The sequence below is a fragment of the Narcine bancroftii genome, chromosome 4 (genome assembly GCF_036971445.1).
Source record: "Narcine bancroftii isolate sNarBan1 chromosome 4, sNarBan1.hap1, whole genome shotgun sequence".
Classification (NCBI taxonomy): domain Eukaryota; kingdom Metazoa; phylum Chordata; class Chondrichthyes; order Torpediniformes; family Narcinidae; genus Narcine; species Narcine bancroftii.
The window spans coordinates 129,353,601-129,372,794 of record NC_091472.1 but is presented as its reverse complement, the minus strand read 5'-3'; the positions used below and the strand labels follow the sequence as shown (position 1 = coordinate 129,372,794).

The window sequence follows — 19,194 nt, the reverse complement described above, 5'->3', positions numbered from 1 at the left end:
AAGACAACGAAAACAAGAAAGAAGAGAAGAAAAAGAAAACAAAGAAACAACAGATGGCCAACCCAGAGGAAGAAGAAGAGGAAGAGGAAGAGTACAGTGAAATGGAAGAAGAAGGGAAAGGCAAGATAAATGGATATATTTTCTCTTATTAAAGAATACATGGATTCTTTTAAAGAATGACAAGCACAAGAATTTAGTGATTTAAGAAGAAGAATAAACAGTACAGAAGAGAAAGTGAATAAAATAGATATGACCATATAAGAAATAGGAAAAAGAATGGACAAGGTGGAAGAACGAGAAGCAGCAGTAGAAATGGAGGTAGAGGACTTAAAAAAGAAATTAGAAGAATCTAATAAAAAAGTTAAAAAGACACAAGAGCTGTTAGCTCAGAAAATAGATATAATGGAAAATTATAACAGAAGAAATAATATAAAGATAGTGGGCCTTAAGGAAGATGAAGAAGGCAAGAATATGAGAGAGTTTATAAAAGATTGGATCTCCAGGATCTTAGGATGTCCAGAACTACAGCAAGAAATGGAAATAGAAAGGGCACATAGAGCATTAGCCTTTAAACCACAACCACAACAAAAGCCAAGATCCATTTTAGTAAAATTCCTAAGATATACTACAAGAGAAAAGGTACTGGAGAAAACAATGGAGAAAGTAAGAGAGGACAACAAGCCACTGGAGTACAAAGGGCAAAAAATTTTTATTTATCCAGATATAAGTTTTGAACTCCTGAAGAAGAGAAAGGAGTTCAATACAGCAAAGGCGATTTTATGGAAGAAAGGGTATAAATTTATACTAAAGCATCCAGCGGTATTGAAAATATTTATCCAGGACAGCAAAACAGACTATTCTCGAATCCAGAGGAAGCACGAAAATTTGCAGAACAATTACAAAACAGACTGAGAGATGAAGACGTGTAACGAGAGTACAAAAGACTGCGAACTAAAAAGACGTGTGTATAGGACTATATACATATATAATACATATATTACATAAGTGTATGTGCATTTAAAAGAAAATATATAGTGTATAGAGAAGAATTAATGAGGGAAAAAAAGGGGAAGAGAGGAGTAAAGAGGGAATTTAGAGAGTGACCTTTGTTGTATATAAAAATTGAAATCTTTTCTGGGGGGGCTGGGTAGGGAGAAATTACGATCACTGCAAAATCAGTTGATGCTTGCGAGTGAATTCGCAAATCCAAATGGAGAGGGGAGATGTGGTTGCCCGACAAGGGATAATGGGCAACTCAGGAAGGGGAGGGGACAATGGGGTTAAAGAAATATTAGGTAGGAGAATAAGGGGAATGTTTGATGTGTTAAAAATGTTGTCTTATAAACTGTTCAAAGAAAGAAAGCAGAAATGGATGAGAAGGAAAGGTGATGATGAAGAAACGGAAGGGAAAGATAAACAAAGTATAAAATGGCTACATTAAACTATATGACTTTAAATATTAATGGAATACATAACCAAATCATAAGGAAGAAACTGCTAAATTTACTGAAAAAAGAAAAAATTGATATTGCATTTGTGCAAGAAACACACTTAACTGAAATGGAGCACAAGAAATTAAAGAGAGATTGGATGGGACATGTAACGGCAGCGTCATATAACTCAAAAGCTAGAGGAGTGGCTATATTAATCAGTAAAAATGTACCAATTAAAATAGAAGAGGAAATAATAGATCCAGCAGGAAGATATGTAATGATAAAATGTCAGATATATTCGGAGTTTTGGAATTTACTTAATATATATTAGCCTAATGAAGAAGATCAAAAATTTATGCAGGATATTTTTCTGAAGATAGCAGAAATGCAAGGGAATATATTAATAGGAGGGGATTTCAATCTCAATTTGGATTCAAACATAGATAAAACCGGGAAAAAAAATTAACAGAAAGAATAAAGTAACCAAATTTATAATTAAATCGATGCAAGAAATGCAACTTTTGGATATATGGAGGAAACAACACCCAAAGGAAAAGGAATATTCATATTATTCGGATAGACATAAAACATATTCAAGAATAGATTTATTCCTGTTATCAGCTTGTATACAAAATAGAGTTAGGAAAACAGAATATAAAGCTAGAATATTATCGGACCATTTACCCTTAATATTGACAATAGAGTTAGAGGATATCCCTCTAAAAATGTATAGATGGAGATTAAACCCCATGCTACTTAAAAGAAAGGATTTTAGAGAATTCATAGAAAGACAAATTAAAATGTATTTTGAAATAAATACGGAATCAGTGAAGGATAAGTTTATATTATGGGACGCAATGAAAGCATTCATCAGAGGGCAAATAATAAGTTACGTAACTAAGATGAAGAAGGATTACAATCAGGAAACAGAACAGTTGGAAAAGGAAATAGCAGATATAGAGAAAGAATTAGCAAGGAAGGAAGACACTACTAAAAGAAGGGAATTGGTAGATAAAAAAATAAAATATGAAACATTTCAAACATATAAGGTGGAGAAAAATATAATGAAGACAAAGCAGAAATATTACGAACTAGGAGAAAAAACGCACAAAATTCTAGCGTGGCAGCTTAAGACAGAACAAACTAAAAGAATGGTATTGGCATCAAGGAAAAAAGACAAACAGATCACATATAATCCAATGGAAATTAATGAAAATTTCAGAGATTTCTACGAACAATTATACCAAACTGAAAACGAAGGGAAAGAAGGCAAAATAGATGAATTTTTATCTAAAATTGAACTACCGAAATTACAAACAGAGGAACAAAATAAATTAATAGAACCATTTGAAATAGTAGAAATACAAGAGACAATAAAAAATCTGCTGAATAATAAAACACCAGGAGAGGATGGTCTCCCAATAGAATTCTATAAAACATTTAAAGATTTATTAATTCCTCCCCTCCTGGAAGTAATCAACCAGATTGATAAAACACAAAGCTTACCAGATTCGTGCAAAACAGCAATAATTACAGTAATACCAAAGGCAGGGAAAGATCCACTTGCACCAGCATCATATCGACCAATATTTCTACTTAACACAGATTACAAGATCTTCTTTGGCTTGGCTTCGCGAACGAAGATTTATGGAGGGGGTAAAAAGTCCACGTCAGCTGCAGGCTCGTTTGTGGCTGACCAGTCCGATGCGGGACAGGCAGACACGATTGCAACGGTTGCAAGGGAAAATTGGTTGGTTGGGGTTGGGTGTTGGGTTTTTCCTCCTTTGCCTTTTGTCAGTGAGGTGGGCTCTGCGGTCTTCTTCAAAGGAGGCTGCTGCCCGCCAAACTGTGAGGCGCCAAGATGCCCGGTTTGAGGCGTTATCAGCCCACTGGCAGTGGTCAATGTGGCAGGCACCAAGAGATTTCTTTAGGCAGTCCTTGTACCTTTTCTTTGGTGCACCTCTGTCACGGTGGCCAGTGGAGAGCTCGCCATATAATACGATCTTGGGAAGGCGATGGTCCTCCATTCTGGAGACGTGACCCATCCAGCGCAGCTGGATCTTCAGCAGCGTGGACTCGATGCTGTCGACCTCTGCCATCTCGAGTACCTCGACGTTAGGGGTGTGAGCGCTCCAATGGATGTTGAGGATGGAGCGGAGACAACGCTGGTGGAAGCGTTCTAGGAGCCGTAGGTGGTGCCGGTAGAGGACCCATGATTCGGAGCCGAACAGGAGTGTGGGTATGACAACGGCTCTGTATACGCTTATCTTTGTGAGGTTTTTCAGTTGGTTGTTTTTCCAGACTCTTTTGTGTAGTCTTCCAAAGGCGCTATTTGCCTTGGCGAGTCTGTTGTCTATCTCATTGTCGATCCTTGCATCTGATGAAATGGTGCAGCCGAGATAGGTAAACTGGTTGACCGTTTTGAGTTTTGTGTGCCCGATGGAGATGTGGGGGGGCTGGTAGTCATGGTGGGGAGCTGGCTGATGGAGGACCTCAGTTTTCTTCAGGCTGACTTCCAGGCCAAACTTTTTGGCAGTTTCCGCAAAGCAGGACGTCAAGCGCTGAAGAGCTGGCTCTGAATGGGCAACTAAAGCGGCATCATCTGCAAAGAGTAGTTCACGGACAAGTTTCTCTTGTGTCTTGGTGTGAGCTTGCAGGCGCCTCAGATTGAAGAGACTGCCATCCGTGTGGTACCGGATGTAAACAGCGTCTTCATTGTTGGGGTCTTTCATGGCTTGGTTCAGCATCATGCTGAAGAAGATTGAAAAGATAATAGCTAAATTATTAGCAAACAGATTAGCTGATTATGTACCAAAAATAGTAAGTCTAGACCAAACTGGATTCATAAAAAAAAGACGAACAACAGATAATATTTGTAAGTTTATTAACTTAATTCATGCAGTAGAAGGAAATAAAACTCCAACAGTAGTGGTTGCTTTTGACGCAGAGAAGGCCTTCGACAGAGTAGAATGGAATTATTTATTCAAGGTACTACAAAAATTTAGTTTACCAGATAAATATATTAATTGGATTAAAGCATTATATAAGGGGCCATTGGCAAGAGTGACAGTAAATGGATATGTATCAAAACATTTTAACTTAAATAAGACATGGATGCCCACTATCGCCCTTATTGTTCGCGTTAGCAGAACTTGCAGAACTGATAAGAACAGAAAATAAAATAAAAGGGATAAAAATAAAAGGCAAGGAATACAAAATCAGTTTATTTGCAGATGATGTTATAGTATACCTAACGGAACCAGAAACATCAATAAAAGAATTACATAAGAAATTGAAGGAGTATGGAGAAGTGTCGGGATACAAGATTAATGCAAATAAAAGTGAAGCAATGCCAATGAATAATGCGGATTTCTCAAAATTCAAGAAAGAATCACCGTTTAGATGGCAAATGCAAACAATACGATACCTAGGTATACAAATAAATAAACTTAATTATTATCCACTAATGAAAAAAATACAGGAAGATTTAGAGCATTGGAAAGATTTACCATTAACACTAATAGGAAGGATAAACTGTATTAAAATGAACATTTTTCCAAGGATACAATACCTATTTCAGGCACTGCCAATACACTTGACAGAAAAATTCTTTAAGGAGTTAAAGAAAATAATAAGGAAATTTTTATGGAAAGGGGGGGAACCGAGGATAGCACTAGATAAATTAACAGAATGGTATAGACAAGGAGGCTTACAACTGCCAAATTTTAAAAATTATTATAGAGCCGCACAATTAAGATATCTATCAGATTTTTACCAAACAAAAGAAAAGCCAGATTGGACTAGATTAGAGCTAGACAAAATAGGGGAGAAGATACCTGAACATATATTATATAAATGGGATGAAAAATTGTAAAAACATAGGAATTCTCCAGTATTGCACCATTTGCTTAATATTTGGAAGAAGATTCATGTAGAAAGAAATAAAACAAACTACCAATTATCAAAACTAATACTGATGCAAAATCAGCTAATCCCTTTTACGGTAGATAACCTGTCTTTTAGAGAATGGGAGAAAAAAGGGATTAAAAGAATAGAAAATTGTTTTTCGGGGAATAAATTATTATCCTTTGAACAAATGAAGGATAAATATAATATAACTCAAGATACAGTGCTGGCATATTACCAATTGAAATCCTATTTAAAGGATAAATTGGGAAGTAGTCTGAAGTTACCAGAAGGAAGCAATTTTGAATATCTGATTACAGACACAATGATAATTAAAAAATTTATAACAAACATGTGTATCAAATTACAAGAAAAGGAGAATGAGGAAATAAATGATAAAACTAAACAAAAGTGGGAACAAGATCTAAACATAAAGATAAAAAAGGAAACATGGGAGAGGTTATGTTTAGGAACTATGAGAAATACAATAAATACGAGATTACGTATGATACAATATAATTGGATACATAGGTTATATATCACTCCTCAAAAGTTCAATAAATGGGATCCAACAGTATCTGACAGATGTTTTCGTTGTAAAAAAGAAATAGGAACAACAATTCATGCAATCTGGACTTGTGAAAAGGTGAAAAAATTTTGGGAAGATCTAAACCAGATATTAAATAAAATTACAGAAAGCAATATACCAAAAACCCAGAGATCTTCCTCCTAAGTAACATAAAAAATAAAGAATTTGGACTTGATTTGGAGGGTGTACAAAAAAGATTTGTTAAGATAGCCCTAGCTGTAGCAAAAAAATGTATTATGTCAAAGTTGAAATTAGAAGATAATTTGAAAATACAGCAATGGTATAAAGAAATGAATAAATGTATTCCATTAGAAAAAATAACATATAGTTTAAGAAATAATATAACATTATTTGAACAAATATGGGAGCCGTACATGGAATATAATAGAGAAAACCTACCGGGACATCTATCACCTAAAATGACAAAAGGAAAAGAGAATGGAAAGAATTGACTCAGTGGAAGTTTTTGTTCGTTAATGTTGAGTGACAACATTGTTTGATGGGTTTTGAATGGATGGAGGGGGAGGTGGGGAGGTGGGGGGGGGGAGGGGAGGAGGGAGGGGGGGAGAAAACGACACTGTATATATTTGAAAGGAGAAATGTGTATATCTTGAATAATGTGATCTATAGTGTGAAAAATAAAAAATTAATAACATCTCTGTACCAGAGAGAGTGGAGAACACCAAGGTCTTTGGAGATCACTTCACTAGTGACCTATCGTGGACACTCAACATCTCCTCACTTGTAGGAAGGCGGAACAGAGACTGTATTTAGAAGACTGAAGCGGGCAAGACTAGCGGCCACTATCATGTCAACCCTCTTCAGGAGCTCTTTGAGAGTGTCCTGGCCGGCTGCAATACAGTGTGGGCACGGTTGCTGCAGAGAGATGGATCAGAGGTCAACCCACAGGATGATAAGAGTGGCAGAAGAAGGCATACAAAATCATTGAGGATCCCTTCCCACAGGCAGCGAGAATGCTGGACAAGCAAAGGAACTGTTCACACTAACCCTCTGAGACTCTCATATTCAGGAAACAACATTTATTTGTAGAGATTAAATACTCGTCCTGCATATCTACTGTTTGTCTGTTTCTTTGTTAAGCCTGGTTGTGTGCCTGAGGAGGTTCATTATGTCACCAAAGACTCTCACAAACTTCAACAGGTGTACAGTGAAGAGCATTTTGCACCGAGGACTGGAGAACGCTGTTTTGTCGGGTTGTACTTGTACAATCGGGTGATAATAAACTTGATATATCTTTGCTATATATATATACTGTAGGGTTAGGGTTAAAATAAAATGATCATTAAAAAAAAACAATGGCGTGAAGCAAGGCTGTGTTCTCGCACCAACCCTCTTTTCAATCTTCTTCAGCATGATGCTGAACCAAGCCATGAAAGACCTCAACAATGAAGACGCTGTTTACATCCGGTACCGCACGGATGGCAGTCTCTTCAATCTGAGGCGCCTGCAAGCTCACACCAAGACACAAGAGAAACTTGTCCGTGAACTACTCTTTGCAGACGATGCCACTTTAGTTGCCCATTCAGAGTTAGCTCTTCAGTGCTTGACGTCCTGTTTTGCAGAAACTGCCAAAAAGTTTGGCCTGCAAGTCAGCCTGAAGAAAACTGAGGTCCTCCATCAGCCAGCTCCCCACCATGACTACCAGCCCCCCCACATCTCCATCGGGCACACAAAACTCAAAACGGTCAACCAGTTTACCTATCTCGGCTGAATCATTTCATCAGATGCAAGGATCGACAACGAGATAGACAACAGACTCGCCAAGGCAAATAGCGCCTTTGGAAGACTACACAAAAGAGTCTGGAAAAACAACCAACTGAAGAAACACACAAAGATAAGTGTATACAGAGCCGTTGTCATACCCACACTCCTGTTCGGCTCCGAATCATGGGTCCTCTACTGGCATCACCTACGGCTCCTAGAATGCTTCCACCAGCGTTGTCTCCGCTCCATCCTCAACATTCACTGGAGCACTTTCATCCCTAACGTCGAAGTACTCGAGATGGGAGAGTTCGACAGCATCGAGTCCACGCTGCTGAAGATCCAGCTGCGCTGGGTGGGTCACGTCTCCAGAATGGAGGACCATCGCCTTCCCAAGATCGTGTTATATGGCGAGCTCTCCACTGGCCACCGTGACAGAGGTGCACCAAAGAAAAGGTACAAGGACTGCCTAAAGAAATCTCGGTGCCTGCCACATTGACCACTGCCAGTGGGCTGATATCGCCTCAAACCGTGCATCTTGGCGCCTCACAGTTCGGCGGGCAGCAACCTCCTTTGAAGACCGCAGAGCCCACCTCACTGACAAAAGGCAAAGGAGGAAAAACCCAACACCCAACCCCAACCAACCAATTTTCCCCTGCAACCGCTGCAACCGTGTCTTCAAGTCCCGCATCGGACTTGTCAGCCACAAACGAGCCTGCAGCTGACGTAGACATTTACCCCTTCCATAAATCTTCGTCCGCGAAGCCAAGCCAAAGAACAGGTGGCCACACACAGTCAAAGTGGTCAAAGGATAAAGAATGAAAGTAGCAGGTAGCAGAAGGCTTAGGGTCATCCTTGAAGACAATAAAGGGAAAGAGAGAGAGAGAGAGAGAGACACCAGCAGGTAGGAGAGAGAGCCGAGGCACAGAAAAAGGAAGATAAAATGGAGAACAGCTAAAAGCAGCTTTTTTGTGCAAAAATGCACTGCTTGGGAAAGATTGGAGAAGAGTGTGAATGGAGGTGAATGCAAGAGCTGTTGAAGTAATGAAGTCTTGTGAGAACTCACCCTCACAAACATTTTTCCAATACTGATCAACAATGCAGGGATCATTGATCCAAGCAGAGGTTTTTCTTGAAACTTTCTGCTGACATTGCTCACAGATAACTCTGAAAGGACTGCTTGTGTACATTACATATCTCTTGTGGGTGATGTTATACACAAGTTTGAAATGTTTCCCGTCATTAAACTCTTGCATAAGAAATCACTAATTTTGCCAAAGTAATAGAAACAACAGTCTGTTGGGGCTTCGAGAGTGCAGCTGGTGTTGTGCCTATCTGTCTTTAAGGGTTATTTGATATCCTGCAGCTACATTTTAAAATGTCTACTGTTACAATAAACTCAGTCTGTCCTTCAGTAATGTTCACAGTTGTTTTTTAAAAATATTTTATTTATAATTTTAAATCAAATAACATTAATTATAACATATTCATACAGATATTATATAATTGAATAAAATCCCCCCTAACCCCAACCTCCCTCATCCACCCTACTAACACCCTCCCTCCTCCCCCTTCCACCTAGAAAGAAATAAGAAAGGAGACCATCACTTAAAGACAACAATAATCAACTTTTTAGCTGTTGAGACCGAGACATCCACCAGAGCAGACTGAGAAATTAAACCTTCATACCAAGAATTTTTAAGTATAGGTCCAATACTTTTACAAAAAAAATTTATCCCTGAAATTATACATCATCTTTTCTAAAGGAATACAGGATTTCATTTCAGCATGTTATCTTTACATTCCTAAAACTAAATCAGATTTCCAAGTAACAGCCAAACACTTTTTAGGAACGGCCAAAGCTAAACATAAAAATCCAATTTGATACATAGTCAATTTCAGTCCTAAAGCAATCATCTTAATGTCCCCTAGTAAAGCAACATTGGATCAAATGGTAGACTCACTTTTAATACTTGCTCCAAAAACAATTTAACTTGTATCCAAAAATTCTTAACTTTAGAACAAGTCCAAGTCGAATGAAAAAAAGTATGTTATTATAAAATAAAATGCCTAAGTTGTATGTTCATAAATCAAGAATGAAATGGGAACTTGATTTAAATAGAAAGATAGATGAAAATGTTTGGACAAATTTATGTAAGGATAATATGACTAAGGTTTTAAATGTAAGGTATAGATATACTGTGGCGGCCCTTTGCAGCTCCCCCACAGGGCCTCACAAAATGAAGGAGGAACGCGACGATCTAGCAGGCTGCACGAGGCCCGCAATGCTGCCTTCCAATTGGCCACAACCAAAAGAGCTTAACTGGCCTATCAGGGAAAGCGCATCACAAACACACTAATCAGTGCTGAGAGGGTTTTGACCATGCCCCTCAGCTTGAGAATAAAAGCAGGGCTGAGTCCAATAAAGCTCAGTGTCAACTCCACTCAACTGGATTCGTGTCATTCTTTCTGGGAATAGCGTGTTCTTTCTCAGCTAACCTGCATGCAGCTATAACTTCTTCTGTGTTATAGGCTTTCCAGAGCCATAGCTTGTGGCAGCTAGCTACAGTGGTGACCCAGGCGGTCCAGATGGCATTCTGGACACAGCAATGGAGACAGACCCTGCAATCAACTTCGTGTCATTGAAGCTGCCGAACCTCTGGGCAGCGTAGCCCAAAGTACGGTTCCAACAAATTGAGGCACAGTTCACCCTGAGGAAAATTACCTCTGATGACACCCGTTACTACCACGTGGTGGGCGCCCTCGAACAAGCCACAGCCGCCAAGATCACAGATTTCTTGAAAAAGCCGCAACGGGAGGGCAAGTACAAAGCCATCCGAGAGCTATTGACCCGCACTTTTGGGCTGCCTGAGCACAAGTGTGCAGCCCGTCTACTTCATATGGAGGGTTGGGGAACAGTGCCCCATCCGACCTAATGGGCCACATGCTTGCCCTACATGATGGCCACACCTCCTGCTCACTCTTAAAGAAACTGTTCTTGGAAAGGTTGCCACAAAACGTCTGGATGATGGTCCAGGAAGATTACTTCAGTGATCCACATAAGGTAGCAGAGAGGACGGACTCCCTGATGACTAAGAGGGAAATTGCTTTTGCACTCCACGCCCATCAAATATGACACCGCCCTAGCACTGGAGCACGTGGGCAGGCTACGGCAGCAACGACCCGACCAGCCATGAGGACAACAGACACCCCCAGTGAGCAATACTGTCGTTATCATCAGCGGTGGGGGGGCAGAGGTCCATCGACGTCTTTCCCCCTGCACATTCTCAGGAAACACCAAAGCCGGTCGTCATTAATGGCTGTGACAGCTGGCTATCTTAACAGCCTCCATATCCAAGACTCCCCATCCAGGCGCAGGGGCAGAGATAAGCGTGCTCCCCCGGACCAAAACTGATGTCCACAACAGCGACTGAAGGCCACCAACAATTCGGACATACCAACTTATGGCACTAACATCATTCCCTTCTGCTTTGGGAACAGTCATTTTAGATGGCCCTTCACCCTAGCAGTTCAACAGCCACTCCTGGGCACGGATTTCCTACGAGCCAACTCGCTGCTAGTGGACATTAAAGGCCATAGATTAGTGCACGCCACAACATTCCAGACCCTCAAGCTAAAGGGGAAGGAGCCTGCCACCTACCACCTGCATTTGATGACACCGGCTGACAACGGGTTTATGCAAATCCTATCCAAATTTTCCACCATTAGGACACCATTATTTACGTCATTCAAGGCCAAGCATGGAGTAAGACACCATATTCTTACTACAGGTCCGCCCCTTTATTTCAGAGTGCACCACCTCCCACCAGTAAAAGCTCAACCTTTCAAAGAGTTCCATAAAATGGAGGAGCTGGGCATTATACGATGCTCTGACAGCCCCTGCGCCTCCCCACTCCACATAGTCCCTAAAGCCACAGGAGGGTGGAGGCCATGAGGGGACTACAGATGTCTCAACGAGGTCACAAAGCCTGACCGCTACCTTGTACCCCACATTCAGGACTTCACCACACATCTACAAGGGGCTCGGATGTTTTCCAAGACTGATTTAATCTGAGGCTACCACCAAATCCCGGTCCACCCAGAGGACATCATGCAAACAGCCATTATCACCCCATTTGGCTTATTTGAGTTTTTAAGGATGCCTTTTGAACTGAAAAATGCATCCCAAACATTCCAACGAGTAATGGACACTGTGAGCAGGGACTTCGACTTTATTTTCGTCTACTTAGGCGATATCCTAATTTCCAGCTGAGCATGCCACTCATTTAAGATTACTGTGCAATAGACTGCGTGAATATGGACTATCAATCCAGCTAAATGCGAGTTTGGAAAAGAGGTAATCAACTTCCTGGGCCACCGCATTGACATACACAGTGCTAGGCCACTACCCGAAAAGGTAGAGGCCATTAAATCTTTCCCACAGCCTACGAAAGTTAAAGGCCTTCAGAAATTCACAGGAATGATTAATTTAATCATAAGGCACTTTCAGGTGGCCAACTGACCCACTTGTAAAGCTGCATATTTTGGCAAAATGCGGCTGTGGGAAGGCCACATGAATGTGCAGGAGGGGCCTGCAAGGCAAGTTTGGTAACCATCCTCTGAGAGGGATAATCCCCATGGCACAGAGGCCTCCCCAGCCATCTGAATGCAGCCGCCTAAAAGTGGCTGCATTCAGATGACAGTCAGCTGGCTAGCACCTGACAGCTCCTCTCCCAGTCCCCACACTGTTGGGCGACTGGCGCGGGCTGTCAGCGCGGGAACATCCCCAGACTGATCCCGCTATCCCGCTCACTCCTCACTCACGAAATCAGTCCCCACACTGTTGAGCAGCCGGCACGGGCTGTCCCCACACTGTTGGGACTGATTTCGGGAGTGGGGACTATGGGGGCTGGAGCAGCCGGCAGGGAGAAGGGGGCTGGCCGAAACAATGCCGGTACCTGACTCAAGCACCTCCTTCTCCCCTGCCGGCCACTCCAGCCCCCATACTCCCCCGCCGGTGCTCCAGCCTCCTCCCCCACCAGCTGCTCCAGCCTCTTCCTCCCCTGCTGGTGCTCCAACCTCTTTCTCCCCCACTGGCCACTCCAGCCCCGTACTCTCATCAAGTGCTCCAGCCCCCATACTCCCCCATTGGTGCTCCAGCCCCCGTACGCCCCCGTCGGTGCTCCAGCCCCTGTATGCCCCCGTTGGTGCTCCAGCCCCCATATGCCTCCGTCAGTGCTCCAGCCCTGTACTCCCCCGTTGGTGCTCCAGCCCCCGTACTCCCCCGTCAGTGCTCCAGCCCCCATACTCCCCTGTCGGTGCTCCAGCTTCCTTCTCCCCCGCCGGTGCTCCAGCCCCCCCATACTCCCCCACCGGCCACTCCAGCCTCCTTCCCCGCCGGCTGCTCCAACCCCGAGAGCGGGGCAGTGGGATCAGTGTGGGGATGTCCCCAGGCTAATAGCCCGCGTTGGCTGTCCGAGCTGACAGCAAGCCATCCTGAATTGATAGCCCAAGGGACGGGAGCCGGAATGTGCTCAGATGCACATCAAGGCGCAGCTGTTCTTTCAACTGGCCAGCGCTGCGCTTTCAATGCTGCCACCTGAACTGTAATTTAGAGAACCGCTTCTGCTTCTTCAAGCACATTCTTAGCGGAGAATGCACCTGAAAAAGCCTATAGATTCAGTCCTAACCCTAACCCACATCATTTGTCTCCTTTTCTCTCTCATGTCAGGCACCCAAAAAGATCTCAAATGTAATGCAGAAGCCTCAGAGGCCTTCCAAAAGGGTAAGAATGCTTTAGCAAATGCCACTCTCCCGGCACACCCACAATCTGGGGCACCCATAGCCCTCACACTTGATGCCTCCATTACAGCAGTCGGAGGAGTATTAGAACAATTAATTGATGGACACTGAGACCTCTAGCTTTCTTCAGTACACACCTGTGGCCACCCGAAATACAATACATTCAACAGGGAACTGCTGGCACTGTATATGGCCATTAAGACATTTTCATTACTTCCTGGAAGAAAGGAGATTCAAAGTGTTTACTGACCACAAACCACTCACTTATGTTTTCAAAAAGGTCTTGGACCCTTGGTCAGCTAGTTAACAACATCACCTTTCTTATGTCTCAGAATTTACCACAGACATTGAATATATTGCTGGCAAGGTGAATGTCGTGGCAGATGCGCTGTCCTGCCCAAATGTGTTGGCTGTCCATACCACTCCAGGCATCGATGACATGGCCCTGGCCAAGGCACAGTACTCCGATCCCAACGTCATAGCCTACAGAAGGCTATAACTGACCTCCACATTGAGGACATTCCCTTCGGCACAGGACATACTACTTTATTCTGCGACACCTCGACCAGTAAGCCCCATCCCATTATCCTCACCACACGGAGGAGGCGGATATTCAAATCCATACACAATTTAACCCATCCTGCCATCAAGACCACAGCTAAGATGGTGGCCAACCATTACATCTGGCACGGCCTTCATAAACAGGTCACCAATTGGGCCAGAACATGCACACAGTACCAAACTTTGAAAGTCCAGACACACATTAAAGCCCCTCTTTAAACCTTCGTACCCCGCGATGCAGACTTAGCCATATTCACATTGATATAGTGGGCCCCTTACCAGTCTCCTGAGGTGCTCGTTACTACTCACTTTGGTAGACAGGTCTACCAGATGGCCGGAAGCTGTTCACCTACCCGAAATATCCACTAAAACATGTGCCAGGGCACTCATCAACACTTGGGTGGCACGTTTCGGGGTCGTTGAGCTCCTTACCTCAGACCAGGGAGCCCAGTTCATCTCCAGTCTTTGGGCGGCCTTAGCAACGGTACTCGGGACACAGCCGCACCACATTACAGCCTACCATCCCCAAGCAAATGGCCTAGGGGAGAGATTCCATAGGTATCTCCATAGCAGCCCTGATGGCTGACTCACTGGGCCCAACTGGGCTGATGAATTATCCTGGGTCCTCTTAGGTATCCGAACCGCACCAAAAAAAGGATTTGGAAGTCTCATCCGCCGAAATGGCATACAGGGCCCCGCTGGTCATCCAGGTGAATTCCTGGCCACTAACAGGGGAACCAAAGCACCCCCCAGTGAAGCGCTAGTGTGCCTTCGTGAGCAGTTGGAAATCCTGGTCCCTTTACCACTCAAAGCCCAGGCCAGCCACACACGTTTGTCCCCAGAGATTTTCAGAACTTCACACGTTTTCGTAAAACGCGGAGCGCACAGCCCCCCATTGCAGAGACTATGAAGGGCCATACTGCATTATCTAGCACAATGGTTCAACCTGTGTAATTGACATTGGAGGCTGAGAGGAGACCTTTACCATTGACAGGTTGAAACCAGCCCATTTGGACATTACACAGCCAATTGACCACCCTCCCCTCCCCCTCCACAAAAGAAGCCAGCCTTCCAAGAATAACAACATTCCAATCACCAGTTCTGGGGGGAGGGGTCGGGTGGCGGCCCTTCGCAGCTCCCCCACAGGGCCTCACAAAATGAAGGACGATAGCGACAATCCAGCAGGCTGCACAAGTCCCGCAGTGCTGCTCTCCAATTGTCCACAACCAAAAGAGCTTAACTGGCCTATCATGGAAAGTGGATCACAAACACACCAATCAGTGCTGAAAGGGTTTTGACCACGCCCCTCAGCTTGAGAATAAAAGCAGGGCTGTGAGCCCAATAAAGCTCAGTGTTAACTACACTCAACTGTGATTGTGTTATTCTTTCTGGGAATAGCATGTTCTTTCTCAGCTAACCTGCATGCAGCTATAACATCTCTTGTGCTATAGGCTTTGCAGAGCCATAACTTGTAGCAGCTAGCTACAATACAATATAATTTTTTACATCAATTGTATTTAGCCCCTCAGAAACTAGAATTAATTTCTTCAGATTTGTGTTTTAGATGTGGACAAGAGATGGGTACTTTTTAAAAATATAATCAACTAGGACATGTTCATAGTTGTTGAATCAGCCTGAAGCCTGACAACACATTTTGTTTAAGTATTCTTTTTTAAGCTTTTAAAAACATTATTAGAAAGACACTCAATTGTAATTTATTGCCTAAAATCAATGGAAATGAATTTCATGGTCATTATGAATGAGAATATTTTTCTTATTCAAAGCATTCATTGTAATTTAGCATGGCATTTATGTTAAATTATATTCTCACAATCTGAATAAATGTGATAAAATATGTGACATAGTTGTCTATTAATTTGGTCAATGTAATTATCATTACATTAGGATCCACATTTCTCCAAGAAAGGAATGGACAGTGAAAAAAGAAAAATGAATGAAACTTTTACCTGAGTCCAAAGTTTGCACAGTGGCATTACTCAGCTGGACAGGTTCTTTATCTGCATTGAGAAGCCAAGAATAAATATGAATTGATTGCTGAGAAATTACTTACTGGAATTATTTTCATTAACAGAAATAACATTTTTACTAGCTCATTTACATTGGTATTACTGAAATTAAAGGTTCAGATTTTCTGAAAAGGTGTCAGCAGTAGCTGATGCAAAGCCTATTTTTAGTTGATTTTACAGAAGTAAAGTAGCTGGCTTGTAAAGTACTGCTGACTGATGTAAATCTGTCTCCAAATGAAAGAGGGAAACTTTACCCAATTGGTTGTTGGAAAAGTAGCTGGCTTGTAAAGTACTGCTGACTGATGTAAATCTGTCTCCAAATGAAAGAGGGAAACTTTACCCAATTGGTTGTTGGAAGATGTTGTCTTCCCTTCCTGTGCATCACCAACTGTCTCTGCTCTAAATGTTCCAACACCTGAAAAGATTGACAGCATTTTAAGAATGATAGTTCTTGCTTAAGATTTCTTAAGTACTTCAATTGAATTCTGTGAAGAAAAGAAATCTGTAAAAAGTTTTTTCCCTGTTTTCATTTATACCTAAATGATTTTACACTTTTCTTTGGATTTAATGCATCTGTATGACTGAGTACAAAACAGATTTACAATTTAAGTACATATTCTGTGGATTTCTTTTCAACAGCTTGATCTCAAAGATGGAACTCTAGCTTTCTGTTCTTGCCTGTGATGTATTTGGTTTCGAATTCTTATGTGGCTTCAAGGCCACCTCATCTGTACTTGTATCATCTAAAAGTTAACCAGCTATTTAGTATAACATTCAAAGTTCAGCCAAGAAAATTTAGTGAGGTTTTTATTCAAATTTCTAACATGCAGAACATTATTATGGAACCAGTGAATCTGAACAAAAAAAGTAGACCAAAACAATCCTTTTTTAAAATTATTTTATTTTTGATTTTAAAACACTTATTCAGACAACAATACACTTTCTTTCAACACATTAGTATAACATAGTTGGTTTTCCCCTCCCCTCCCCCCATGCCCCAATACAACGGAGAATAAGGTTATATAAATTATACAAATACACAAAACACAAATACCAGTGAGGTCAATGACTCTTGTGAAAACTGAAAACCCCAAGTACTTAAATAAAAAGGGGTAAGGGACAAAAAAAAAACAAGAACACACTGTCTTTGCCACATTCCACTTCTTTGATCCCAATCGTTTCCCTGGGACGGATTGTTTCATTTCCTTTATTCTGAAGGGGTGAATTACCAAAATATATTGAGGGTGAGGCAACATGAAAGACCTTGTAAAAGTTTGAAGGTAAGTCGACAACTAAGGGTACTACAAAATATTTCCCCTCACACCATGAATTTATGCCGTCTAGTTTTATATTCACCTACTCTGGGAAAAAGACTATTACTAATTACTTTATTTACATCCTTCATGATTTTATAAACCACTATACCCACTTATTTTTCCACTCTTCATGGAATAAAGTCCCAGTCTATCATGCCTCTCCTTGTGATTCAAGGCTAATAGTCCTGGCACATTCTCATGATTTTTTTTTCCTGCACCTTTTCCAGCTTACTAATATCTTTTCTATCGCTGGGTGTGCAAAATTGCACAATCTCACTGTCTTGTACTGTTCAAACATGACATCCCTGCTCATTGTTCTGATCAATTAAGGAAAACGTGCCTACATGTGTCACCACTTTATTGGAACTATGTGCCTGGACTCAGAAGTCTCTCAACACTCTACAGGGTCCTACTATTCATTGAGTAAGCCCTGCCTGGTTTAACCTACCAAATTGCAACATCTCACACATCTCTGAGTTAAATTTCATCTGCCATTCATTGGCCCACTTTCCCAGTTCACTTTGTCTTTGTTCTAATCTTACATAAACTTTCTCACTGTCCACAATACCACCAACTTTGGTGTCTGCAAATTCTTGAACCATGACACTACATTGACATCCAAGTCATTAATAATAGATGACAAACAACAGAAGACCCAGCACCAGTCTATGTGGTACATCACTGGTCACAAACCTCCAATCTGAAAAACAATCTTCTGCCACCACATTTTTATCTCCTACCATTAAGGTTATTCTGGATCCATTTGGCCTACTCACCCTGAAACCCATGCAACCTAATCTTCCAGTCCAAACTGCTTTGTGGGACCTTGTCAAAGGCATATAAACAAAATCTACTGCCCCTGCTTTCATCAATCTTCTAGGTCACCTCTTTTAAAAACTCAATCAAGTTTATGAGACATGATTTCACAGTGCACAAAGGTGCACTGTGGAAAATATACTGGCAAGTTGCATGACAGTTGTGTGCCAGATTGTGTATGGCATTGAAAACCTGGCACCTCTATGCGGTCGGGATGATGGGTGGAGGGCCACCAGTGGAGATGTGGCACATCAGGGACGTCTTCAAACCCGAGACCAGAGACGGCTGTTCTATACGCAGGCATCTCAGGATCCTGCCGCTGAGCTTTGGCGAGGGCCACGTAATTGATCCCCGGCACAGGGCATTGACCAACTCGATCATGGAGCATGACAGAGTGTCGGCAACCGTTGCTTTTCCCAATAATGTGCTGCACATCTGTGGTAAATTTGGACATGTAGGACAAGTGTCTCTGTTGTCAGGCTTACCATAGGTCTGATACCTTATGAAAGGTGAAGGTCAATGGCTTCTGATTGGTGAAGACCAGAATTGCCGATCTTCCAAAAAGTAACGGTGTACCACCTGGTACGCTGCCAATAGTTCTCGGTTAAAGGCGCTGTATTTGAACTCTGGGGGAGCTGAGGTGCCTGCTGAAAAAGGCCAGAGGTTACCACTGGCCTTCAATGAGCTGCTCCAGTAAACCTCCTACCGCTCTACTGGAGGTGTCGACTGTCAGAGTGATAGGTGCCTCTGGTCTGGGGTGTTCCAGGAGAGTGGCATTGGCCAGTGTGTCTTTGGAGTTTTGGAATGCCCTTGAAGACTCATCATCCCTGGTAATATCCTTTGACTTGCCCACCATCAGCACAAAGAGAGGATGCATGATTCAGGCCGCTGCTGGTATGAATCTATGGTAAAAGTTTATCATACCATCAAATTCCTGCAGCCCTTTTACTGTCCACGACTTGAAATGCTGGACTATCTCAACATATTTTTGGAGGGGTGTTGCCCGTGTTTGTTTATTCTGT

At 42.3% G+C, this 19,194-nt stretch overlaps 1 protein-coding gene across 1 annotated transcript in view; it reads right to left on the bottom strand.

The window, feature by feature from the left end:
- The window catches only part of LOC138762391 (uncharacterized), a 307,807-nt gene that overhangs the window by 60,111 nt on the left and 228,502 nt on the right, over positions 1–19,194 (bottom strand). The window contains exons 34-35 of the mRNA XM_069936157.1: positions 16,381–16,455; positions 15,981–16,031 (exon numbers count right to left, since the gene is read on the bottom strand). Coding sequence (XP_069792258.1) covers positions 15,981–16,031; positions 16,381–16,455 — 126 coding nt within the window. The remainder of the gene's footprint in view (positions 1–15,980; positions 16,032–16,380; positions 16,456–19,194) is intronic.